The sequence below is a fragment of the Kogia breviceps genome, chromosome 7, assembly GCF_026419965.1.
Source record: "Kogia breviceps isolate mKogBre1 chromosome 7, mKogBre1 haplotype 1, whole genome shotgun sequence".
Lineage (NCBI taxonomy): Eukaryota > Metazoa > Chordata > Mammalia > Artiodactyla > Physeteridae > Kogia > Kogia breviceps.
In genome coordinates this window covers 18,319,866-18,346,665 of record NC_081316.1, presented here as the reverse complement: position 1 = coordinate 18,346,665, position 26,800 = coordinate 18,319,866, and the positions used below count along the sequence as shown (strand labels likewise).

The window sequence follows — 26,800 nt, the reverse complement described above, 5'->3', positions numbered from 1 at the left end:
GGTGCAGTTGGTGACAGGGTAGGAGCCACACTGATGCCCGGAGCCCCCGTGCAGGCCCGGCCTCTTCTCCAGCGGCGGCTCTAGGCAAAGCACCGTCCTCAGCGCTGTCCTTCCTTCGAGCCGGGCCCTGCGTTTTCCTCTCCAGTTCACAGTGCTACACCTGCCAACTTGAAGCTCTAGTTCCAGTTGGTAGAAAATCAAGCAGAACAGGTACATTTTCTCCCCCTTGTCGTTTGTGCCCAGGACAAGAGCTGCCCTGCGTGGCCGGCGCCCACCTCCCCGCTAAGGCCCCGAGTGTCCTGCGCTCACCGGTTCTCAACCACTTCGCAAAGTGACGCTTTGAGCAAAGAAGGGACGAACGACCATCGGAGACACATAACACACATACTGTGGGCCGCGTGCACGTATTTTTATTTAGTTTTTAAATCACTTATATCCCTTTGAAACACAAAGAACTCTGAGGATAAAAGAATACATCCACCTGGGGTTCTCTTCAACGAGGGACCCGGGAGGACACCTCCGGGGGCTCTGGGTCTGCAGGGTCAGCAGCGCCGGTGCTCCGGGGCGGCTCCTTCCCGAGACCATCACCGGAACAGCGCCGAGGACGGGCAGGCGCCAGCCCAGGAGCCTCCATAAACCTCACCCGGGCCTGACCTAGGGCCCGCACAGCAGCAGAACGGCCAGAGCTGTCAGGTCAGGTTGGGGCCACGGCAGCCACGAGGGGACAAACAGAAGACGGCCTCGGTGAGTCACAGCCCCCACGAGGGGCGAGTCGTGCACGGGGGCGCACGGGAGAAGTGCCCGCGCCAAGACGTCCCCTGTGCGCCCTCTCTCACGCCGGCCAGCCCTGGACGGCGGGGACATCACCTTTATGGAGTCTGAGGCCCAGGCAGGTTTCCGAGGGAACAGAAGCTTCCCGACACCGGAAGCAGCAGCCCGTGACCCCGGGGGCGGGACCTCGGGGGACGGCCTGGGCCGGAAGTGAGGAAGGGGGCGCCGCACTCCAGGGCCTCCCTCACAGCAGCCCCGAGGAGCGGCCCCCCGCCCCAGCTGCGCCCCCCGCCTCTCCGCCGCGACCCACCACGTCAGGGCAGCTCTCCGCCCCGCGCTCCCCGCAGCCACCTCGCCCGTCGCCGGGGAGACGGCGTGGCTCCGCCCGTGGCCCTGTCACCGGGAGCTGCCGCCGGGGACGGAAAGACGCCGGGGGCAGCCCGCTCACCGGCAGCCACAGCTTCAGACACAGAGGCGGTGCAGACGGTGGGGTTCCCAGCCTCACTTCCCCTTCTCCTTCCTCTTGCCCCTCCGCTGGCCGGTCAGCTGGTCCAGCTTCTGGTCCAGCCGCCTCTGCAGCTGGGCCCTCTTGGCAGGGTCCAGGGACCTGTCCTTGGTCCCACTGCCGGCATAGAGGACCCCTTCCCGGCTAATCCTCTGCCGCGCGTGGGCGCGAGCCCTCTCCCCGCAGCCGTGGATCTGGGGGACACAATAGGCAGTGCTGCGCCAGGGGCGGGGGAAGAGGCCCCCAGTTCTGCCTCACAGAGCTCGTGGGGTCAGGAAGCCCCAGCACCAACCTCAGAGGGGCTCCCTACCCCTCCCGCACGTGGACCCTCACCTACGGGCTCCCGGGGGCGGGGTTGGGCAGGGTCCACACCCTCGCGGGGCTGGCAGCTAGAGCCCAACACCCTTCCTGCAGCCCTGCCTAGACCCTCCTCCGAGCAGATGCCAGTGCAGGGCTCCCACACCTCCTTGGCAGGGTGATGTCAATCTGCTTGGTGGCGACACACGCACAGGCCCATCGTTTGTATGTGGGTGATACACACACGCACAGGTCCAAAGTTTATATGTGGGTCTCACACACACACATGCACAGGTCCACCGTCTGTACGTGGGTCACACACACACACGCAGAGGCCCACAGTCTGTACGTGGGTGACACACACACCGCACAGGCCCACAGTCTGTATGCGGTGCATACACCCAGGATCTGCATCCTGGAGAGAGAGCCCTGCCGCCCTCCCCACTGCCCGAGCCCGAGGGCCCGCGTACCTCGGGCAGGTGGTGGCTGAGGCAGTAACGGCGGCCGCAGTGCAGACAGAGCTGGCCCAGGGTTACGATGCTGGCTGAGCACTTGGCGAGGCTGCAAGTGTTGTCAGCCTTGATGGCGGCCGAGACCAGGGCGTCAAAGTCCTCCCCGGCGGGCAGATCTATGGCCATGGGTCCTGAGGGGAGAAAGGCGTCACCGGAACAGGCAAGGAGAAAGGAGTCGGACCGGAACTGTCCCGCTGGGCCCACGTCTGCCCCATCGAGCAGCCGCGCCCGGCCTCCTGCTGTCGGGGCCACAGCGAGTGAGTGGATGCAGCACCGAGCTGGGTCCCTCACTGAACCGACGACCAGTCACACGAGGCAGTGAAGGCACGAGTTCCCAGAAAGGGCTGGCAGTGCTGGGAGCAGGCCTGCACGACGTTCATCCTCTTAAACCCAGAAAAGCATTTAAATATGAGAATGTTCCTCACCTCGTTAAGTATAAAAAATGCCCAAACTACCACGCCTCCAGGGTAATGGTCAGGTGAACTACTGCACGTTCACCGGCCAGGGTTAACGAAACCTTAGCGTTCGTAACCAGGTGTGTGAAAATCTTTTAAAGCTGTAGGAAAACGCTCAGAAGAGGAAAAGAGACACCACTGTAATATGGCCGTAATTCTGTAATTACACCATAATCCTGGCTGCTTGAAGAAGCGTTTCGAACCCCAAGCAGTGCCAGGACCCCTGAGACGGGGTGATGTCTCCCCAGGGCGCTCGGTCCTCAAGTGGCCATGCCCCACGCCTTCCTCTGGAAGGAAGGCCGGTTCCCCCAGTCATGCCTTCCTGGCACCCGTCCTCCGCGGCAGCTACACGTTCTCAGTGGGGTTTCAACAGGAGTGAAGCACCTCTTTCCCCCATCAGAGTGTCAACTCCCACAGGGCGGAGATGGCGTCCGTCTTGCTCACTAGCGCAAAGCTTGGCACACAGAGGTCGCTCACTAAATGTCATGGAGTGAGCTCAGACGGACCCTCAGACGCAGGGAGGCTGGCTGTGAGCGGTGAAAATTATGCTCATGCAGCTTTGCACACAGGCATCAAGGGATACGGGGAACAGGACCACCTTTGCGGTCTTGCCAAGAGGGAAGCAGCTGTAACAGAGCTCACCTAGGCGTCTACAGAAAATCCAGACCCTGGACCTTCAGTCTCAGTATGGGATGGGGGTGCAGAGTAAACAGGCCCTGGGCGCCCCAGCAGAGGGCCAGCTCAGCCCGGGATGCGACAGCGGAGTGCACAGCCCTGCCTGGGACCCCGCGAGCCCATGGAAGGAGCACGGTTGCCGCGGCAGGGCACCGCGGCTGCCCCTCCGTTCCCAGGGGTCCTGGGCCCACCCCGGCTACTCCTCCGGGCCCTTCACCTGCAGTAGAAGATCTGAGGGCTCCCTACCTGCCGGGCCCTAGGCGAGGCCCCGGGCACACAGAGGCCACTGTGACTAGCACGGCCCTCAAGGGAACTCAGACCACACCGACTGAAACCGGGCACAAAATGCAGGATTAGGGCAGGGGCACCACCGGGAAGGGGTCCTGATTCTTTCGAGAGTGGCAAGTGGGTCTGTGGTGGGCCAAACTCCACAGTAAACGGGCCACCACGCCTGTGTTCTCGCGAGTCAATCAGCTTACCTTCTGCCTCTTTCTTCTTTTTCTTTTCTGGTAACTTCCGCGACCCGGAGCCCGTGGCCCGCGGCCCCTCCCTGGCCTGCTGCTCCTGCTGGCTCCCCGCCCTCTGCAGTCTGTCCAAGTGCAGAGCCTTCAGGTCTGGCTGGCCCCGGCTGCTCTGCTCCCCGATGGGGGGCTCTGTCTGCGCTGGGCTGGGGGGCTCTGTCTGCGCTGGGCTGGGGGGCTCTGGACACAGAGGGGCTTTGCTGCCAGGCCCTGCTGGGGGTGCTGGAGCCACAGGGGCCAGTGGGACCCTCTTGCTCACGGTGATGAACCGTTCCTTCCCCTCTCCGGCACTTTCATGCCTCAGCCCGTACTCTTCCGCGATCTGATGGACCCACATCCTGTCCTGTGAATCCAGGGAGGCAGGGAACTCTAGCTGTGTCTTCTCACTCGCCACAAACTCCGTTATCACGGCCCTGAATTGCTCTGCGCCGTCTCTGCTCCTGGCCCCCTGCCAGCCGCCTCCGTTGAGGATGGGCTGAGGCTGGGCCTCGGAGGACAAAGGCGCCGTGCCCGGCTTCTTCCGATCCAGCACGGGCCCTGTGGGCCGCCTGCTCCCGGGAGCCCTCCTGGCCGTCGCGGCAGAGCCGCGGGGCTTCGCGCCGGCCTGGCCAGGGCCCTGGGCACCCTCACGGGAGTAGTTTTCAGGAACGATGTCGTCGAGATACTCAAAGGCTGTGCGCACCTCCCCGCGTTCCGTGAAGTAGTCCAGCAGGGTCTTCAGGAAGGCGTGGCTGTTGACGGTGCGGGAATCGCAGACGACGGCCACGTGCCGCCGGGCGCGGGTGATGGCCACATTGATGCGCCGGTCCTCGGCGAGGAAGCCGACCTCACCTGCACACGAGCCGGCGGGGCGCAGGGAGCAGAGACTAAGGGTTAGGAAGGCAGGCCTCCCCCCGTCGGCGACCGTCAGCCGAGAAGGACCACGTGGCTCCGTCCACCCCCGCAGCCAGGGGCCCCGTCGCTCAGCACCCACCCCTCGGCCCCCAGCCGCCGCCTGGGACGGTCCCGCCGTCCCACCTGGGGCTTTGGCAGCTACCAGGCTGCCGCTCATCCCCAAGTCGGTGCAGAGTCCTCTCCCTAAGCCCAGACCCAGGACACAGCCCAGGGCTGCAGCTGAGGCCGACACATGCGGGAAAGCGCCAGGGACGTTCCAGTGTGTTCTTCCCCCGCCTCAGCTTATCCCCCCCTCTTATCTGCTGCCAACCTCGTACTGGAAACGACTCACAGAGCCCGTGAACTAACAACTGTTTCTGGGTACAATTTTCTTACCAGATGGAACATCCACACGCCCTGGCTGCAGAAGCCATGCCCAGAGGCTAAACTGGCCTGGAGGCCAGGAGACAAGCTCTGGGCTCTCGGGGCCCCCTATGCAGCAGCATCCCGGCCTCCCCAGCCACCCTGCTCGGCTTGTGGGACCCTAGTTCCCCGAGCAGGGATCGATCCCGGGCCCTGGGCAGTGAAAGCACCGAGTCCTAACCACTGGACCACCAGGGAATTCCCAGCTCTGCACCTTTCCTGTTGGATCTGACGAAGGACAGGATCACAGCCTCCTTCTCTCGGCCCTGGAAGCCGTCGACCGACTTAATCTCGAGCTCTGGGTGCCTGGGCGTGAGGCTCTGTCTGAGCAGGTCCACCTGAAACGCCAAGCGAGGCCACATGTCACAGGCCAGGTCGGGGCGGCCTGGACACGCTGCCGTTCAGCCCGGCGGAGGACTGGCCCTGTAGAGCTGCCAGGCCCCAGCGAGACCCCGCAGGAGCCTCGGGGAGAAGGCTTCCGAGTACCGCTCTCCCCACAGGCGTGCACACGACAGACAAGATAGCACACAAACGCGGCAGCTGTGACCCACACCCCAGCGCTGACGTGAGTGCCACCATCTTGCTTGGCTCAGACATCCCCACGTGTGACGCCTCCAAACCGGGATGGCAACTGATCAGCGGGCCTCACAATGCTTTGAAGCAGGTACGTCTTTCCTACCAAAGCAGGCAGGCTTTGCTTCACGAGCACAGAGGCACTGAGAGGGGAACAGCAGAAAAGCCCAAGAGAAGGCAGCAGACATCTGTTGTGACTGCTGGCCCCAACCCACCGCCTTCTCCAAGTGACAGCTGCGCCCCCGACCTTCCTTCTGGCAGCCTCCGGAGCCGCGGCAGCCCCGTGGTGTCCCACGAGCCGGAAGGCCGGCCCCGGGAGGGGCGAGGATCCCTCATCCCAGCGGCTCAGGGACGGGACAACCTGAGCCGGACCGGTGAGACTCCCGTGGGAAATGCCACAGAGACAGGCGGCGCCCCCGGGACCACCTTGGAAGGATGACGTCGGGCTGAGGCTGCCCGGCCCCCGAGGGCAGGCCTGAAAACACAGCAAACCAGGCGAGAGCCCAGGATGGGGCAGGGGATGGCATGGCAGGGGGGAAACACGGACAGGTGGACGGAGGCCGTTGCTGAGGTCATTTGAGCCCTGGATCCAGTCAGGACGTGGTCAGTTCCACCCTGGAGCTTTCGTCCCAAGAGCCCATAAATCACCCTCTCCCTCCGGCCCCTCTGGGGCGGCGAATCGCCCCGACACACACAGAGACAGCGGAGCCCCACACCTGCAGGTTGTACGGCGTGATGACAGCAATGTCGCCGGCCTGGACACCGGCGTCCACCAGCGCCTGGACGTGCAGACCGACGAGACGCACTTCACCTGGAGGGAAACGGACGGCTCTTCAGCACGAGGCGGGCGCACCTCGGACGCCTGGCACCGACGCCTCTTCTGTAAGCACTCTTCCGTCGGCGACGACAGGCTGCTCTCACACTGGGCCTGACTCCCGCGAGCCAGCGACCTGGCGCAGAGGGGCCGCCCGGCCCAGCAGGCAAAGCGCAGGACCCACAGCTGACGGGAGTCTCCTCTTTCAGTGGAAGAATGGCCGTGCGTCCCACTGACTGGCAGCCCCGTGGGCGAGGCAGGGTCGCATCCCAAGGCCAAGGCAGGCAGCGCCGGGCCACTCGGTTCTGAACGAGGACACGGGACGCAGCCTGGGCCCACCGCTCCCTTGGCTCGGGGCCCCCCGCCCGCCGAGAACTCGACCTCCCAGGGCGTCTGGCTCAGGACCACGGCCCCAGTGGGCACCGTGCCCTCCCCTCCTCCCCTCCCCTAGCTCTACTCGTCTCTGACGCGGGCAACTGACAGGGGCTCCTTTTTTAAAGAGCAGCTCAGGGTCTTTTTCAACGAAACCGCCGGCCCTTGCAGGCGGGCTCACCGGGGTTCCCCTTAGACTGCTCATCCGTGTCCTCCAGCTCAAGCAGCCCGCAGCCGGCCGTGTCCACCAGCAGCAGGGCGACACCCGTCTCCTCCGTGGCGGCCACTCCCGGGAGGTCCCTGCACACGGGTGAGACTGAACACACGAGGCCCCAGCAACGGAGCGGCGCTGGGGTCCCAGAAACAGAAGCCCCGCTGCCCTTCTCCCCCAGCCCGCCCCCCTCCCCCAACAGGACAGAGGACGGTGCAGAGGGCGAGGGACCTCAGACTGCAGGAGCCCGACCCAGCTCTCCAGGGCCAAATGCAGAAATCCAGTCTCAGAGGCGACTTTCACTCTCAGATCTTTATGGAACGTGATTCCGGTGACACAGGGGACGGGGGTGTAGCCGAGTCACTCACCGCAGGAGATGTCCGGCCACAGAAGGGTGGGTCGTGAGCTGTCCATGGTACAGGGCCTCCGAGGCCCAGCGCGCGATGGCCTGGTGCATGCGGTACTGCACGCTCAGCATCCGTACCGACCTGGCGCCATGCCCTTCCGCCAGGCGCTCCATCAGGCTCAGCGACAGCCCCGCCAGCGCGGCCCTGCCCCAAGGGGAGAACAAGAAAGGAGGGCCTGAGTCCTGAGTCCAGCCTAAACCAGGGCCCGGGGAGGAAAGAAGTCCTCAAACCTCGGCACGCAACCCACGCCCCACTTCTGGCCTGGAACTAAGGGTGCGGCCCCTCAAATGTGCCCACATCCTAATCCTGGGACCTGCAAGCACGGGACCTCGGTGACAAAGGGGAGGAGCAGAGATGGGAGCTGATCCCGGGTCATCCGGGAGGACCCACGCCATCACAAGGGCCTCCTAAGAGGGAGGCAGAGGGTCAGCACCAGAGAAGGCGATGTGACAAGAGAGCCCTGAAGATGCTGCGGAGCCGGCTTTGAAGACGGAGGAGGGGTCACAGGTAAGGAAGGCAGGTGGCTCCAGAAGCTGGGAGAGGCAAAGGCCCGGATTCTCCCCGGAGCCTCCAGAAGGAACCAGCCCCGCCCACACTGTGATCTCAAGCCACAGAGACTGACTTTGGACCTCCAGAACTGTAAGATAATAAGCCCTTGTTGCTTGAGTTCGTGGTAGTTTGTTACAGCAGCTAAAGGGAACTAACACAGACACGTTTTTTAAAATTCCGACACACTCCGGCTGTAAGGAGTCCACCAGTGGTAAGAGGAGTAGCTGGCGGCTGCCGGGTGCCTCCCATGCACCGGGCGCTGCTCCGGACACTTTACACCGATTAACTCGCCTCATTCTCACACAACCTGAGCCGGTCACCGGTACGCTTCCCACGTTCCACACGAGGAGAGTGAGACCAGCCCGAGGCCGCCCAGCCAGAGAGGCGCAGAGCCGGGACCCAGCCAGGCCGCCGGGCTCCAGAGCCTCCTCGAACCACTGAGGGAAAGTGGCCGGTGTTACTCCAGGCACCCGTCCGCCCTCGGCAACTGAGCACACCCCCGCAGTTAACGCTGTTTAATGGAGGTGCCCACCGGAAGCGGCGCCGAGGACAGGAGGGGTGAAGCGACCAGCAGCCGCAGCCACAAAGCCAGAAACACCCAGCACGACCCCACAGACAGATTTCCCCCCATATCACCCTACTTTCTCCACAGACACCATACGGTGCCCCCTCCCCGAGGGCACACCGTCCACCCAGAGACCCGCTTCCCAGGACCCCCCGGGCCTCCTCCGGAACCAGCCACTGAATCGACACCCCCGAGGCCCTGCTTCTGGAGAGCCTCTGAGCCCATCCCCACACGCACGCCCGCTCCCACCAGAACCATCTTCCAAACCACGTTCCCCCGTCTCCCACTCTATTCACCCCATGCTCTGCGCCCTCACTCTGAAGCCCCCGGGGGGACGCCCCTTCCTGGGGGACCGCGACCTGCACACCCCTCAGCTCCGGGGTCACCACCCCCCTCCTGCGAGTTCCACCGATGGCCTCCCTTGCACGGACTGGAGGAGACCCTCGTCTCCAACAGCAACAGCAGGGAGAGGTCTGCTCGCCTCCTGATCTCAGACAGATCTCCTCCTGATCTCCTCCTGATCTCGCGGGGCCCTCAGCCTCTGGGAGCCACCCCTGGACCTGGGCGTGGGAGCTGGCCCGGAAGAGGCCAGTTTGCTCAGCGACGCCAAGTGCCAGGCCTTGTCCCCAGGCCTCACAGGCCTCACACTGCCGCTGGGAAGTAAACGATGGACCGACACACACCACCGCCAGGAGAGCCGAGCGCTGAGAAAGCCAGGCGAGCGAGCCGTCAACGGGGATGACAGAGGAGTGAATGAAGGGCGGTCGAGACCTGACACCCGGGAAGGAGGGACGGAGGGGCCAGCGTGGCCAGAGTCCCGGGGGGTCTGCAGACGGGGGGGAAGAGGCCCAGGGGCGGCAGCAGGCCGCACCCAGGAAGCAGTCACACCACCAGGGACTGACTGCTGTGTCTCGACAGCGGCAGGAGCGCGGTCCCCTGAGCCACCCCTTGTGTCCTCAGTGGAAGGACGTGCCTGCAGATGAGGGCCAGTCAGCCAGAGTCAGTCACACAGCCACCGAGGGGACCAGCTCTCCCCCGGGACCCCCGCGCAAATGCGCACCTCCACCTGCCGCCCCGTTAGAGGACGTCAACTCGAGAGGCAGGGACTGAGCACACGCCCGGTTCTGGGGCCACAAGGATGGACACCACTCGACCCCCGACCTCAGCGAGCACACGTCTGAGTGAGCTGCCGTCTAAACGAGCAAGTACAGGAGCACACGGAGGACGGCAGCCCCGGCGGGATGAGAAACCCCACTGTTCTCGGAGCTGCTGCCCGGGCAGCCTCACGGTGTGGCCATCCTGCTCGTGCCAGAGCCCGCGCGCGCAGAGAAGGACCAGGGCTCAGGGCTCCGGCTCTGGCTCCCGCTCTGCTTCGCCCGGGGCACCTTTTACAACCACCGCTGAAGAGTGAAGCCCGGGAAAAGCCAGTGGCCTCGGTCCCAACCAGTTTATAAATGACAGGTCTGCCAGCGGCTCTCTAGTGACCTGGGCTGGACGGCTGCCCCTCTCCCGCTGGCCACGTCCCCTCTTCTGGGACCTGTGAGTCATACATCTTGAGACCCTACTTCCTCTGTGCGGTGTAACTGAAACCGCGCCTCCGATCAGGGGGACCCCAGGCTTTTCCCTCCGATGCCCAGGGAGCCACCTGGCCACCGCACATCCTTAAGTCAGCACATCGGCCAGGCTTCCCAGCACCTCCAGGACCTCCGTGTGAGCCCGAGGTTTCTGGGCTGGGCTTCGAGGGCTAGACGAGGGGGGGTGGCGAGGGGCGGAGGGGCCTTACTTGTGAGAGATGATGGTGGGGGGCAGCTGTTTGTGGTCTCCGGCCAGGACGCATTTCCTGGCCTTCAGCAGGGGGATCCAGCAGCTGGCCTCCAGGGCCTGGGCACACTCGTCAATGACCACCATGTCGAAGTGGCCGTCTGGCAGCAGCTTCAGGGGGCCGTCCGAAGAGGCACCTGGTCAAAATCAGAACCGTAAGCCTTTACAGGATGCACCGGCTGTGTCATTCTAGCTGCAGTCACCCCAGAAGAGCCACCCACAGCCACTGTTTCATCATCTAGTCTTGTATTAAGGCTCATGTAACATGCCTGCACCTTGGAATAAAACCTGGGAAGAATGTTCCGGAGCTTGCGGTTCCAGCCCACTCCACGTGCAAGTGTGAAGCAGTGCGCCCCTGGCCACGGCCACTCCAACGTTTCATTCACCAAAATCAATCACGCTTTGGGGCTGGTACCCCAAATCCTTGGAAGGCTGTCTTAATTCTAAATATAATTCCTGTATCATTTTCTGAATTTAGAATTTAGTTAATTCTCTTCTTAGGTGTTCTCTTGAACACACAGAACAATGAACTGCTGGGCGTTCACCCAGGGAAAAACCCCTACGTACCAGCAACACAGAACCACCACACCAGCGCCTCCTCCGTGGAACACAGAGCCGTACAGTGGAACGAGGTCCAGTGTGGGCGAAACCGGGGCCCACGCCCCGCTCACACACAGCGGTGAGGCCTTGGGCAAGCCACCCGACCCCAGCTCCTCATCTACAAACGTGGACCACACCTGCATCTCACAGACTGTTACACACACCTCATACTAATAGAGCACGGATGTGTCAAATAACACATGTCGGTCGTCCAGATACACATATAAAAATGTAGCACACGTATTAAATAATATATATCAAGTGCCTGCCACAAGATGATAGGCTTTAACAAATGCTACAAATGTGAGTTCTTGCCTTCTTCCCCTAGATTAATTACGCTAAGATGTATATTATCTTATGATTAAGACCTACATCTTGATAAATTTCCTGAGCCCGACTTTTCAGAGATGGTTAGGGAGTCTGTCTGCAGAGAAGGCAGAATTTGGATGGGGCTTTGGATAGCTAAGAGCTGTGCCTGGGTTATGGCTGTGATTTCACGTTGCAAAGGGAAGCGCTTCTAGGAATCTCATTCCAGTTCCCCAGTCTAACCAGGAGGGACCTAAAAGGCCACATGCTGACCTTGCACGAAGGGGTAGCTGTGGTTTCCAGCGGGTGCTGCATTCAAGTCGGTCAGAGAAGAATGTGAGCAGAGCGGCTTGAATAAGGGCCTCTGAAAATTCCCTCCACCACTGATGCAACGCGCACGCCGGCGAAACTGTCAGAACCGACTGTTTCAGAACTCCAGAAATCAATCAAAAGCTTACAGCGATCCAGGAGCGTCAGCTCCGAAAAGTGACTAACTCTGGGCAAGAAGAGCAGGCTCCGTGGCCTTCCTGTGCGCAGGCACCGCTCCCAGCTCTGTGCTGGCCCTGAAACCAACGGCCTACGGTCACAGTGAAAAGCAGCAGCCTGCCCCACTGGGGACAGAACTCCTTCGAAGCCCCACCCCCAGAGAACTGCCACTGTCAGACTTGCTGCTGGCTCCCTGGAAGGTCCCACTCGCAAGACTGTCTTTATTTGACCTGACTTGGAGCTCGCCCTGTGCAAACAGCCCTTCCCCAGAGGGTGTCAGTGGGAAACGACCAGAGGCCACTGCTGCACACGAGTGCTCTTGGAGGCCGTGGATCACAGCTGGTGCAAAGCAGGATGACCAGAAGCTCTGAAGGAAAACCTGGGGGGGGGGGGGTGAGACGTCCGTGGGCTTTGAAAGCTCTGACACGTGGCCGAGAATCTAGAAGCCACATTCGTGTAAGGGCTGTGTGCACACTCGGGAAAGACCAGAGGAGGCCCTACGCACTCACCTCTGGCTCACCTTGGGGCTCTGCGCCCACAGGAGGTGAAGGTGAGGGATGTCTGAGAATGACGTCCCGCCAAATAGAGACGATCGATAAAGACACAGAAATTATTTTTTTTTTTTTAAAAAGTCTGCAGTTGAAAAGTACAATAACTGTTATTCACAGGAAGGGCTAAACAGCAGATCTGAACAGGCAGAAGAATCAGGAAACAGGCCAGCTGAATGATTCAGTCTGAGGAACAGAAAGAATAAAGAATGAAGAATGAATTACACGACCAGCACCTTGAAGACCATCAAGTACACCAACGTATGCATAATAGGAGCCCTAGGAGGAAAGGAGAGCAAGAAAGGGGCCAAAAGAATATTGGAAAAAATAATGGCTGAAAACTTCCCAAATCTGATGAAAAACAATGCGCACATCTAGGGGACTCAGCAAACTCCACGTGGTTAAGGCAAAGGGAGCACGCTGAGGCTTTTACCCCCGTCAAGCTGCCAAAAGACAAAGAAGGAACAGCAGGAGAGAAGCAACCTGCCACACACAAGCGGTCCTCAGTAAGACTAACTCTGCCTTCTCAGCAGAAAACACAGACGCTGAGAGGCAGGGGGTGACACATTCAAACAACTAAAAGGAAAAGGCTGTCAACCAAGAACTCTACCTCTAAAAACAGAGTCACTCAAAAACAGAGGAGAAAAAAGATATTCCCAGGAAGAAAAGCTGAGACCTGCCCTTCAAGAAATACTAAAGGGAGTCCTTCAGGGTGACATGAAGAACCCTAGACAGTAACTCAAATCCACACAAAGAAGCAAAGAGCACCAATAAAGGCGACTACATAGGTAAGTACAAAAGGCAGTATGAAAGCACTTTTGTAATTGTTTTTGTCCTATCTGATTTAAAAGGCAACTGGGGGCTTCCCTGGTGGCGCAGCGGTTGGGAGTCCGCCTGCCGATGCAGGGGACGCGGGTTCGTGCCCCGGTCCGGGAAGATCCCACGTGCCGCGGAGCGGCTGGGACCGTGAGCCGTGGCCACTGAGCCTGCGCGTCCGGAGCCTGTGCTCCTCAACGGGAGAGGCCACAACAGTGAGAGGCCCGCGTACCGCAAAAATAAATAAACAATTTTAAAAAGGCAACTGGGTGAAACAATAATTACGAAGTCAATCAGAACCTGGACTCTGTTCCTTAGAGTAGCCCCCGTGAGAGGCTGTGTCAGACAGACCCTAAGGCAACCCCCTCCTTGACCCTGGCCTCCCGGTATTCACACTCCGTGTAATACCCTCCCCTTAAATGTGGGCCCGACCTGTGCCTTGCTTCTAGCCAAAGGAATATAGCAACGGTGATGGGGTGTCACGTCACGGTAACATTACAGAAGACTATAACCCATCTTGCTACAAGACTCTCTCACTTGCTGGCTTTTAAGAACCAAGTCGCCATAAGAGAAAGGCCTAAAGCAGCTAAATGTGGTCTCCAGCTGAAGTGGCTATTTTTATACCAAAGTAGATTTCAAAAAAAAAAAAAAAGAACATACTAGGAATAAAGAAGATCATTTCATAATGATAAATTGGTTAATTAATTAAAAAAACATGACATTTACGCCCCAAGTAAAAGAGCTACAAAGGACATAGGTAAAACATTGATTGACAGAACTCCAAGGAAAAATAAACAAATGTATAGTTACAGATGATTTCAACAACCCTCGCTCAGTGATAGGACACAATGACAGAAAATCAGTAAGATACAGACTTGCACGACAGTTATCAACCATTATAAAACACTTCAACAAAACCAGACAGCCCATTCTTTTCCAGTGTATGTGGAACATTCACAGAGACCACATTCTGGACCATAATATAAGTCTCAATGAATTGATCCAAGTCGTACATAGTAATGTCCTCTGTCCACATGGAATTAAATTAGAAATCAATGATAGGAAGCTATCTGGAAAACCTCCAAATATTTGGAAAGAAAATGACACACTTCTAAATCATCACGGGTCAAAAATTAAAAGGGAAATGAGACAACATTTCACAATGAATGAAAATGAAAACACAATACATCTGAATTTATGGGATGCCGTGAAAACAGTACATGGGGAAACATTTATAACGCGGAATGCCTAGAGTATAAAACACAACAGGTCTCAAATCAATACAGATCAATGACCTCCGCTTCCAGCTGAAGAAAACAGAAATTGAAGAGCAAACTAGACCCAAGTGAGGGGGAAGAGGGAAATAATAGGAACCAATGCCGAGATCAGTGAAGCAGAAAACAGAAAATTAACAGAGAAAACTGGTGACACCAAGAGCCGGTGCTTTGAGGTGATCAATGAATTAATAACCCTCCTGCCGCAAGGTCAGGAGAAAAGAGAGGCTACAAATTACCAACATCAGGAACAAAAGAGGTGACACTGTTACCGATGCTATAGACATTTTTTAAATGATAAGGGGTTATTATGAACAACTTTATGCCTAGGAATTGAACAACTTCGATTAAATGGGCAAATTCCTTGAAAGACACAAGCTCACTCAAGACGAGACACCCTGAATATCCTGCATCAATTAAAGAAGTTGAATTTGCAGTTCCAAACCTCCCTACAGGGAGTTCCCTGGCAGCTCAGTGATTAGGACTAGGCACTTCCACTGCCATGGTCCGGGTTCAGTCCCTGGTTGGGGAACTAAAATCCCTCCAGCGTGCAGTGTGGCCAAAAAAAAAGAAGAAACCTCGCTACAGAGAAAACTGCAGGCCCAGAAGGGCTGGAATTGGTGTATTCTACCCAATTTTAAAGACAATTCAACCAAACTCTTCCAGAAAACCAAGAAAGAGGGCACACTCCCAGCCCTCTTCGAGGCCACATGGGGTGGAGGCCCGTCCCCTCACCTGTGTTTGTCGCAAGGACCACGTTGGCCGCCACCAGGCTCTCCAGCATGGCTGCTTCCTCCCTCTCCTTCAGCTCCTTCCTTAACAGCTTGATTTCCCTTCGAAAATTGCTTTTTTCTCTTTTATCCTGGGTCTTTTTGCTTTTTGCCTGTAAAGAAAACATCATAATTCTCGATCAACTTTGCACTTATTTTAGCTCCTTTTAATTCACAAAATGCTTTTATTTATCATCAATTGGTCCACTTCCGTAAGTCCCTTCAAAGGCGCTAAAAAGTCAAAAGTCTTTCTTGAAGGAGCAACAGATCCACACAGATGACATCGTGACTGGCCTCAGAGCCACGGTCACCTCCACAGGGAGAGGGAGGAAGGGAGTGTAGGTCCTCCAAGAACCGTAAGCTCAGCCGAGCCCAGGGGTGGGAGCCCAGCCCTGCCTGCACTGTCATCAGACATGCTCCTGGGGAAGAAAACGCACCTGCTCGCACCAGGATTTGGATTTTAGTAGTTTATACAGAGAGAAGCTGAGTTTCTCTCACTATTCCACATTTCTCAAGAGAGTAAAATATTTTCTTCAGCCCCTAAAACGTCTACCTAGACCCTGATTTACTTCCATATGCAAAAAACACGTAACCCCTTCCTTATCTGTGATTTCTGCTTTGGAGAAGGGGTTTTAGCCGGAATGACAGGAGGGAGGTCTAACTTACAGAGAAGAAAACTCTGAGAAGCATGGATTTTTTTTTTTTTTTTGGCTGCATTGGGCCTTCGTTGCTGAATGCGGGCTTTCTCTAGTTGGGGCGAGCGGAGACTACTCTTTGTTGCGGTGCACGGACTTCTCATTGTGGTGGCTTCTCTCGTTGTGGAGCACGGGCTCTAGGTGTGCAGGCTTCAGTAGTTGTGGCACACGGGCTTTGAGAATTGTGGCTCGCAGACTTCAGTAGTTGTGGCTCGCGGGCTCTAGAGAGCGGACTCAGTAGTTGTGGCGCATGGGCTTAGTTGCTCCGCGGCATGTGGGATCTTCCCAGACCAGGGCTCGAACCCACGTCCCCAGCATTGGCAGGCGGATTCCTAACCACTGCGCCACCAGGGAGGTCCCAAAAAGCATGGATTTAAAAAGCAAGAAAATGAAATCGGGCTTCCCTGGTAGGTCCCAAAAAGCATGGATTTAAAAAGCAAGAAAATGAAATCGGGCTTCCCTGGTAGGTCCCAAAAAGCATGGATTTAAAAAGCAAGAAAATGAAATCGGGCTTCCCTGGTGGCGCAGTGGTTAGGAATCCGCCTGCCAATGCTGGGGACGCGGGTTCGAGCCCTGGTCTGAGAAGATCCCACATGCCGCGGAGCAACTAAGCCCATGCGCCACAACTACTGAGTCCGCTCTCTAGAGCCCGCGAGCCACAACTACTGAAGTCTGCGAGCCACAATTCTCAAAGCCCGTGTGCCACAACTACTGAAGCCTGCACACCTAGAGCCCGTGCTCCACAACGAGAGAAGCCACCACAATGAGAAGTCCGTGCACCGCAACAAAGAGCAGTCTCCACTCGCCCCAACTAGAGAAAGCCCGCATTCAGCAACGAAGGCCCAATGCAGCCAAAAATAAATAAATAAATAAAATAATTTATTAAAAAAGGAAAATGAAACCATTCACATGTGTGACGGCATGAATCACATCACTGCAAATTCCTACAGCGCCTTGAACCTTGAGTAACATGTGTGTGTCCTGGTCTCCGCCCCTGGGGTTCCCACTGTTCCACAGGTCCGTGGGGAAGGCTGAGTCTCTGCACCAGCCCAGGTCACGAGGAGAGAAATGTGAGGCAGTGAGATGAGCCAGCGGTGAGCAAATACAAGGGCAGGACATGTGATTAAGGGAACTGGGGGCGGACGTGTAAACTAGAGAACCAAAGAGCTCGAAAGTTCTGAACTACACAAGAAAACTCCATCTCAGATTGACCTATCACCTACCTAGCTCTCTTTCACAAAGATTACACCATGTTTTATGTTAATGGACTAGAAATTTAGGGAGGATGCATATTTTCTGAATTTTTATTTTCAGGCTGCTTTTTTTTTGCTGGTCGATATTATCCAGCCAACATGCCAGACACAGGGAGCCCTTAAGAGGAGTATTTTCTGCAAGATAATTGCTCACCTCTTCATGAAACTATCTTGAAGACAGGTGAGTCCCTGTTCAGTGCTGAGCTCGGGTCTCTACCAAAAACTGGCAGTCCCAACGTTCGAGGTAAGTACATGAATCGGCAAAGGCCAGAGAAGAGCAAGAGGACACAGCGCACTCCCGGCAAAGACTGCAGATCACAAAACCACACGCAGAGCAGACGCCGGCTGAGAGCTACTCACCAAGACCTGGTCGATGTCTTTCCTGACGTCAGCCACAATCCGGGTGCCGTCACCCCGCGCCAAGACCGCGTCCAGGGAATGCTGCTGGACAGACTCCAGGAGCCGCGCGGGGTGCCCGAGGCGCAGGGGCCTCTGCTTCCACCGGGCCAGCTGCTCCACCAGGTTGTCCACGGCGATGTTAGAGGGGGCGCAGCACAGAACCTGGGGAAGCACAGCGCAGACGTGGGCTCGGTGGTTTCTTTTTCAACAAAATCACTTAAGTTTACACTAAGCAAATGGAAAGTGCGAAAGTTAAAGAGAGGAGGGTGGGACGTGTGCGACCAGTAACGTTACAGTGTAAACGTCCAGCTGTCTGCAGGACATGTGTTACTGCAAACCGACACAACATCTGGATACTAGACCTCGGGTCTTAAGAACCTGTTAGGCTCCAAAGGACCAGAAAGGATGCCCGGCAACTGGAAGGAAAGGCCTCAAAGTGCCCTGAGATAATCAGGGGTGCGACACCCGTCTCATCACCCATCAAGTCACTTTATCATCTGACAAAGTGGAATGAGGAAAAACCTTTCTGAACGAGCTCAATCTTGCTTCCAGAACTGCAGCCTGGCTCTTAGGAGGGGGTGGAGTGGGAAGGGGAGGAGGAGAGGAGAGTCCCCACCCCATCCAGGTGGCCAAAGGTGGTTTGCACCAAAGCGTGAACACAGGTGTCTCCTGTTTCACTGTTTCCTGAAACAGAGGCACCCAATTAAACTGTCAAATCTGCTCCCTGCCAGTAAGTCACCTTTCACCAGCTTTTCTTGGTAAACGTCTTGCCAAGACAGACATTTGCAGGAGACCATTGGACGTGGCCTTGTAACCAACACGGATCCCCCTGCAGGAGCAGGGGCTCTGGGGAGAGTGTCGCCCGAGTCTGAGTCCTGGCTCTGCCACCCACTGCGGGGAGACGGGGTCCGAGACCATAGAGTCCCCGCACCCGGGGCTTCTGTGAGGATTAAAGGGGCAAACGCTGGAAAGACTGAGAAACGTGCCTCGTTCGTAAGAGGCACCCAGGAGATGTCAACCTACAAATGTAGACCATATTGCTCTAATTCTTATCCTTATCCAACGTTTACGACCCAGAAAGGTTTTCTAAAAAGCTTTCCATGTGCTCAGAATCCACGATGACTTGTGTTGATACAGATGAGGATGAAAGATCCTTTCTCAACCATTAAAAATCTAAGTGAGCAATAATACACAATATCACATTCCACATCTCGGAAACGGGTGACCTGCACTCTGCACAATTCACCAGACCACCTGATCAACCAAAACACTTCTGTCTCCGGCAACTGGCTGCAGGGCCTTCTCCTGAATGGCACAGACAGTCCCTGGTCACCTGCACGCCCAGCAGGGGCCTGAGCACAGAGCATGGGTGCTGAGCAGACAGCTCCTGGCCTGTGGCCTGGTCGACAGTAACCCAGACCGACGGTCCCAAGCATGACCCCACCCCCCGAGCGCTACCAGAGACTGAAAAGGGCCCGGCCCATTGCTCAGTCAAAAACCACTCAGGACCGTTGCCGACCGAGTCCCCAAGAGCCCAGGCTGGGGCCCTGCTGGGCACCTGCAGGCATGGCAGACCGGTGTGAGGGGTGCCGGCGGGACATGGTGCCCACTGCCCACCTTTGAGCCCTGTTTCACAGCTTGGAGAATGATTTCAACCACAGTGGTGGTCTTCCCGGTGCCGGGAGGCCCATGGATGATGGCGAGTTCCTTCTGGGACAGCGCAAACCAGACCGCTTCCTGCTGGGAGGCGTCCAGAGTGGTGTTGTAGAAAGTCAGGGGGGCTGCGGAACAAGCGACAGTGAGGACCCAGCTCCCCGTCACCCGGCGCTCCCCACCCCTGACCCCGCGTGTGCTCACAGAAATACGGGCTGTAACAGGGAGAAAGCCGGCCCTCCCCAGGGGTCAGCCAGTCAACACAAAATCAACCTGCTTTGCTTTCCTGGACCAGGAATCTGCAGACTGTGGCCCGCAGGCCAAGCCCAGCCAGCCGCCTGCTCGGTGAGTCAGGTGTCCCTGGGACACTGTCCCCAGCAGCTCGTCACCGCACTGGCCGGCACAGCCTACAGTGTTTACCATCTGTAAAGTCTGCCAACTCATGCTCCCGAATAACAGCTTCTTGTGAAGTAAATGTTTCTGGGAACAGATTCATTTCTACCATACTGTCCCTTTTTAAGCGCCCATAAAACGATGAAAACAAACAACAAAAAAGAATCATGAGCAGATCCAGGACCACGTTTCTGTTCTGAATCTTCCATGGCCGATTCTAATGACCTGCTTCGTAAGCTCCGTGCTCTGAGAGCAGGTGTCGCTGCATCCAGCCTCGCACCCGCAGCCTCCGCCCCGCGGTGCCCGCAGCAGAGACGAGCACGCTGACCCCCACGGGCATAGGGTGCCGACCCGGAGGTTAAAAACGGAAACAGACTCGGAGAGAGCAGAGGAGCATCCAACCCAGAGCTCCTGCATGTTCCCTTCTCCCCTGGACGCTGGCTACAACCAGGGCACATCGTGTTCCTTGAAACACAGAAAATACAATGCTAGTGCCCTTCCCAGCTCAGAGTAGCCTCTCGGTAAACAGTTGGCAGAAATAAAATCTTATTGAAATGTGAGTGCTTTTAGAATTTGAGAAGGTACAAAGCAGCCCTGAGCTTAGAGCCAACACACCGCCGGGGTATGAGCACCGGCTTGACAGGAAAAGGGTCTGGGTGGCCCTGGTGTGAGAACGACTGAAGCTATACTGTAAAAACCGGCCAAGTCCAACATCTACAGGGTGGTTCAACGACGGGCAGCTGCTTGATGAGGTGATAAACTGCTCTCAAAATGAGCTTCTCCAAGACACGGAAAGAGATGAGAAATCGCACAGACCGCCGTGAGAACAGTGGGGGGGGGGGGGTGTCTGTGTGTGTGGTGTGTCCATGTACACATGTGTGTGTCTGTATGTAAGTCAGACTGTTCTATGTGGAGGTGGAAAAACAACTAGGAGAATACACACACGGATCAGTGAGGCTCACTCTAAGTGGCAGGTTTTCGAGTGATTTCTTTCCCTTGTTAATAAGCTTCTTTATTTCCAAACGTTCTATGACTCATACACGGCACTCTTACAATTAGAAATAAACTGTCTTCAATTTAAAGGATACTGAGAAAATAATCAAATGCACTTAGAACTGAGACTTTTCAAACTATAAAAAAAATGCTGTCGAGCATGAAGCATGATCAGTCATCCTCTGTTCTCACAGGGCACTGAGCTAGAAGAAATACCCTCGCATTTCAAAACAAAAATATTCAATATTTAGATATATTAGAAAGAACATCATTAAAAAAAATGGAATGACCTACTACTTCTCTGACACCGTGTACAGGAGAGAGACTCAGTTCGCACAAGTCACACAAAGAAACTCACAATGGGCTTCCCTGGTGGCGCAGTGGTTGAGAGCCTGCCTGCCAATGCAGGGGACACGTGTTCGTGCCCCGGTTCGGGAAGATCCCACATGCCGCGGAGCGGCTGGGCCCGTGAGCCATGGCCGCTGAGCCTGCGCGTCCGGAGCCTGTGCTCCGCAACGGGAGAGGCCACAGCAGTGAGAGGCCCGTGTACCACAAAAAAAAAAAACAAAACAAACAAACAAAGAAACTCACAAAAAGACACTAAGGTAGATTTCTTCTCACTGTACATTCTCAAACTCTTGCTAAGATGGCCCAGGGTCTCACTGTTCAAGATCCTGTCCACGGTGATCTCAACCAGGAAAGGAAAACCACAAGCTCTTACGTATCTCACTGGCAGGGCTGGGCTCTGATCCACCGAAGAGGACCTCTGTGAGCGAGGACGCGGGGCCAGAATGGTACTTCTTTAGGGAAATCAGAGTTCTGCCAAAGGAGAAAATGAAAATTAGGAGCTTAGTGAAAACCAGCACTTAACCCAGCGCCCGAGGCTCCACGCAAGGCTGCCGCCCGCCGTCTCCCATGAGGGGCGCGTGACCGACCCCGGACTGGACGCGCCTGCCCTCTTCTGCCCTGCAGGAGGGAGGTCTGTTTAAGGAAAACGTCACATGCGACTTCCAGTCACATACACTTACTTTTTCAGTCGCTTATAAGTGATGTCGTTGGCAAGTTTTAACAGCCTGTAGGAATGCTCTCGGTCCAAACTCAACTGGAAATCATGGGACTCGTCAAAGGCCACGGTGACCAATTTCTGGGTGATCTGGGTCAGGATCCCAGTGGCCAGCTGACTGCCTTCCTCATACAGACCCACTATGTCACCTACAGAAGCAAAGACCAGTTACATAAATGCTGAACAAAGTTAAACGTAAATTACTTCATATAACAAATTCCAGCATTTTCAAACATTGTAATGTGTTACTTCCATTAGAAATGAAGTCAGGAAAAAAAATACTTTTAACTAACATCATATGTGAAAATTTACTGGAGCTCATGAACTGTTTAAAACAAACATGACAGTCAATAAAATATTTAAAGTCTTCCTCTGTGCCCAGCACTGTTCTGGGTGCTGGTCTATATTAGGAATAAAACACGGTCCCTGAGCTCACATTAGGGAGGAGAGGAACAAATACAAAAACCTACCAAGGGTCAGAGCCAAGGGCTTTAGTTAAGATGAAGTGCAGGGACTTCCCTGGTGGCGCAGTGCTTAAGAATCCACCTGCCAACGCAGGGCACACAGGTTCAAGCCCTGGTCCAGGAAGATCCCACATGCCGCGGAGCAACTAAGCCCGGGCGCCACAACTACTGAGCCTGTGCTCTAGAGCCCACGAGCCACAACTACTGAGCCTGCGTTCCACAACTACTGAAGCCCGTGCCTGGAGCCCGTGCTCCACAACAAGAGAAGCCACCGCAATGAGAAGCCCGCGCACCACAACTAGAGAAAGTCCGGGCACAGCAACGAAGATCCAATGCAGCTAAAAATAAATAAAATAAATAAATGTATTAAAAAAGAAAAAAAAAGATGAAGTACAGCAGAGGGTGAAAAGGGACGAGGGTGCCATTGCACAGTGTGTGGGAAGGGTCTCTCTGAGGGGTGACCCGTAAGCAGGGTGGGCCCTGGAAAGAGTGGGGGCCACGAGCTCACCTGGGGGAGAACATTCCAGGTGGAAAGGGAACCCTGATGAAGGAGGGACAGAGTGGTTTGCTGCCCACGCAGCTGGGCCTCCCCACTCCTGCGACAGCTGTTTGGTGATTCACCCATCACCAGGCGAGTCTGAGAGGCTTCCCCTGATGCCGGGACGGAGCACACGACCCACACCCGAGCCAATCAGGGCTTCACGTGCCCCCTGGCCAGTGACTGGCTCGGGGATGGACAAGGGACCAAATCAGAGCCCCTGAGATGTGGTGGGACTTTTGGGTGGACAGCTGGAAGGATGCCCTCACCCTTCCCAGCTGGACCAGAAACTGGAGAGGACGTGAGGGCTGGAGCCGCTACCACCTGGCGCCTGAGAAGGAAGCCAGCCCAGGAGAGGGCGGAGCTGAGACACAGAGCGGAACTAAGCCAGGTGGCCTCCTCTGTGCCCTGCAGCCACCTTCCAGCTATCACAACCCACGCATCCCCCTCCTGTTCCAGCCCATCTGGCTCGGGGTTTCTGTCACTTGAACACAGACAGTTCTGACCAAACAAGAATCCACGCTGAGATGCAGCCTGGGCCACCCACATACTCACACCCCATTTATTCTGAGTCAGAGTACGTGCCACACGCCAACCAAGCATGAGGCGTATTCTTAGTCCTAGCTCTTTTCCTTCTAGGCAATGAGTTTCATCTGCACCTTGAATCTTTTCTGTCTCCCGCCCCAACTTTTAAAGACAAAGAGCAGGTGGCAGCAGTGCCCCTGGGCCCGAGGTCTGCTTCTGTGCACGGGGACCTCCGTAAGGCTGAGTGCAGGCGACCCGTCCCGGCTGTGACTTCCCCACCGGCTGCCCTGAGTAGGGTCCCACATTGCAGAATTCACATCTCTCAGCTACAGAGCCTTAAAACTGCTCTTGAGGAGACGAAAAACTAACAACCCCACCTACATGTGATCAGGAGCTGAAGCAACACATCAAATTTTCAGCTCCATACTTTTTCACATAAATAGCTGACTTCCTGTTTATCAGCTATGCATCAACCTCTCAGGTCATTCACTCCACAACTCTTACTGAGCACATATTATTCCTTTGGTTTTCAGAGGTTACAAACGCCCTGCACGTACATTCAGTCGCACCCACTCATCCTGATGGCGAGGTCGAAAGCTCAACTATAATTCCCTTGGTTCTGTTCTTCAGAGGGCACGTGACTGACTCTCGGCCACTTAACAGCAAAGTGTAAGATCTGAGTCCAAACCAGCAGCTTCCCCTCCTCCTATCTGTCTCCAAACCCAGCCCGTGTTCCAACAACTGTGGGGCAAGAGTCTAGAAAATCGAAATATGAAACCAACAAACTCTGTCACCAGCAAAACAAGACAGAGAGACTTTTCTAGTGGAAGTACAGCGTTCGGCAGTGTTCCTCTCTCCCAGTTTCCAGGTCTGATCAAAAACAAGCGTCCCAGCGATTTCCCTGGCGGTCCAGTGGTTAGGACTCCGCGCTTCCACTGCAGGGGGCACAGGTTCGATCCCTGGTCAGGGAACTAAGATCCCACATGCCGTGCGGTGTGGCCAAAGGAAAAACTAAAAATAAAGAATAAATAAAACAAGCATCCCAGGTGTGAGCTTAAGAAGCTTCTTCTAACTGCCCCTCCTTTCCAGCAGAGCTGCCACAAGTTTAACCAAAGTATCCTTGGCACAGGGAAGGTCTGGGAATACACAGCTACACACGTTGAACCATCTGGACCAGGGCTATTCACGAGACATGTGAGAGTCATGTGTAATTTTACATTTTCTAGTAGCCATGTTAAAAAACCAAAAGAAACAGGTAAATTTAATCATGTTTTACTTAACCCAAAGTATGAAAAATATTACCATTTCAAGACATAATCAGTATTCAAAGAAATTACTCGACATTCTAAATCTTTTGTACTAAATCTTCAAAATCCCATGTGTATTCTACACAAGCAGCCGTCACTAGCCATATTTCGAGGGTTCAACAACCCCACGTGGCTGGTGGCTGCCGGTGGGAAAGTGCTGATCTAAACTACCAAAAAGCCTCGTAACTGCTGAATTGCTAAGTGAGATCTTTCCATTACAATGCTTTATTCCCCAACTGGTCATATGTGACCTGCTCTTTACAACCCACATCTGAAGACAGCAACACTCAACGTCCACCTAGGTCAAAAACGCACAGACCGGAAGTAAAGCTGTTACTGGGAAGCACAGCTGCAGACATGCATCTCCGGGGCTCAAAGGTGACCAGCAACCGTCCGTACAACCCGGTCCGCTGGCTGGATACCTGCAGCTTCAGCAAGCAGACGCCTCGGCTCTGGAGTTCTTTCAGAGGGACATTTTCCTGCCAGGACCTGGGAGATACCAAATGTTGAGACGTCAATATTTGTATTTTACCAGTTTTTACTTCCAACCGTGCAGGAAGAACAGATGGAGATCTCTGCACAGGCACTAAGGGTGACCAGGGAAACTCCAAACCTGCCCCCCCTATAGCCCCAGCGCGGTCTGTGCCCTCCTCCCAGTTTCCCAAGACAGAACCTTCGCTCATCTTCACCTTCTATCCTGGGTCCTGTTTGTCACTGAGTCCCACCAGGCCCCTCCCATTTGTACCCAGAATCCACCCCTGCCTCATCCTCGCCGCCACAGCTTTGGTTCAAGCCCACATCACTGGCCATCTCTGGACTAAACTGAGCTTCCTAACTTCCTTACCTCTGGGTTCTCCCCAGCCAATCCCAGCAGCAACATCCAACAGATCCCCCTAAGATGAAAATCTATTCACCTCCCTGACCTGCTTAACTGCACCAAGGCCCATCCTCTGCACAAGAATATAATACAATCTTCTCCACAAGGCCCTTCCCAATCTGTCCCCCACCTATCTTCCCATGGGTGCTTACTCTGTACTCTGAACCGTGCTGAGCACTTGACTTAGAGATCATTGTGTTCCCACCTCACTGGTGTTCTGTGACAATTATCTCATTTTACAGATGAGGTAACTAAGGCTGCAAAGTCACCCAGCCATAAATCATGGAGCTGGGATCCCACTGACGTCGACAGGACTGCAAACGCTCTTAACCATCACGATCAAAAACCTCTAAAACAAATCCTCTCCACTTGGGTAGCACAACGGTTGAGTGCAAACTCTGGGATCAGCCTGCCTGAACTCAAAACCCGGCTCGACCTGTGTTACCTGGGGCACGTGACTTAACCTCTGTCTCAGCCTCCTTAGACATAAAACGAGAATTACAGTAACCAACTTCGCAGAGTTGACGTGAGGTTTAAAGGGACTGATGTATGTAGGGTGCTTTTACAGCCCTCAGTGTCATCTCTCAAAGTTTCAGCCCTACGGAAACAAGCCCTGGCTTTCTCAGGGCTCCACCCTCGCCTGCAGGGCTGCCCTTCCTCCCTACACCTCTTCCAGGAATATCCTCCCCCGCATCCACCTGAACTCCTACTTTTCTGCAAGCTGTGCTCAGGCACCACCTCCTCCACGAAGCCAGCCTCAACCTAAGGCTCCCCAAGGTCAGCTGTCCACCCTCCTGCTCCCACAGCACTTTGCCTGCACACACGGGTCAGCATCTATCACGCTGGAAGGGAACTGTTGCCGCTCCCACCTGCCCCCTCCGCTCAAACCCAGCCTTCAGGGGACCATCAGTGACTCTGTCTCACTCGGGGCCTGGAACCGAACAAGCGCAAACACTGACAGAGGGGACGATGACGGAAGAGGGCTGAGAACACTTTGGGGATGGAACTGGGGAGAGAGGCAGGACCTACGAAGCAAAGTTCAGAGGGGAACTTCAGGGGAGTACAGACCCTTCCTAAGGGTCCCCCAAACGGAACGGGCTGTCCCGGGGGGGTGAAGAGGCTTCCATCTCTGCGGGAGGCCGAGCCCCTTCACAGCCGCTATCCGGACTCGAGGAGTCAGAAGGGCAAAACCCGACCCCCAGGCTGGTCAGGCCGAGCCCCCAGGCGGGAGGTCCGCCCGAGGTCTGAGCTGGGAGAGTATGGGGGCCTGGGGGAACCGCCGGACCGACCCCGAGGCCCGGGCCGGCGGCCGTACCTGCGCTCCTCGACCTCCGCGTCCCTCTCGAGCTCCAGCAGGTCCAACTGCTTGGTCACGAAGCTCTCCACAGCCGCCGACGCCATGGCCGCAGTCCGGCCTGGGCCCAGGGCTGCCGAGGTCCCGAGCCGCCGAGTTCCAGCTGCCGCGAGAGGCGGTGCTCCCGGACGGGCCCGGTGCG

At 56.0% G+C, this 26,800-nt stretch overlaps 1 protein-coding gene across 1 annotated transcript; it reads right to left on the bottom strand.

Annotated features, from left to right (window-relative positions):
• Positions 1 to 388: 388 nt before the first annotated feature.
• On the bottom strand, positions 389 to 26,796 carry IGHMBP2 (immunoglobulin mu DNA binding protein 2). Its single transcript, XM_059069303.2, has 16 exons — positions 26,620 to 26,796; positions 24,747 to 24,916; positions 21,559 to 21,742; positions 21,252 to 21,349; positions 19,109 to 19,272; positions 17,453 to 17,653; positions 15,110 to 15,257; positions 10,307 to 10,481; positions 7,371 to 7,553; positions 6,973 to 7,091; positions 6,322 to 6,416; positions 5,247 to 5,370; positions 3,695 to 4,567; positions 2,044 to 2,216; positions 1,220 to 1,470; positions 389 to 686 (listed from the first exon to the last, which is right to left on the bottom strand). Exons 1-15 carry the CDS (start codon positions 26,703 to 26,705, stop codon positions 1,273 to 1,275), a joined length of 2,991 nt encoding a protein of 996 aa, XP_058925286.1. The 5' UTR covers positions 26,706 to 26,796; the 3' UTR covers positions 389 to 686; positions 1,220 to 1,272.
• Positions 26,797 to 26,800: the final 4 nt, after the last annotated feature.

Excerpts from the sequence above, each read along its gene's own strand:
- IGHMBP2 (XM_059069303.2), bottom strand. The coding sequence starts at position 26,705 with ATGGCGTCGGCGGCTGTGGAGAGCTTCGTGACCAAGCAGTTGGACCTG. Across the intron at positions 21,743-24,746 it reads CAGTAACAGCTTTACTTCCG|GTGACATAGTGGGTCTGTAT; the intron begins GTCTGTGCGTTT and ends TTGCTTCTGTAG. Across the intron at positions 2,217-3,694 it reads AAAGAAGAAAGAGGCAGAAG|GACCCATGGCCATAGATCTG; the intron begins GTAAGCTGATTG and ends TTCTCCCCTCAG.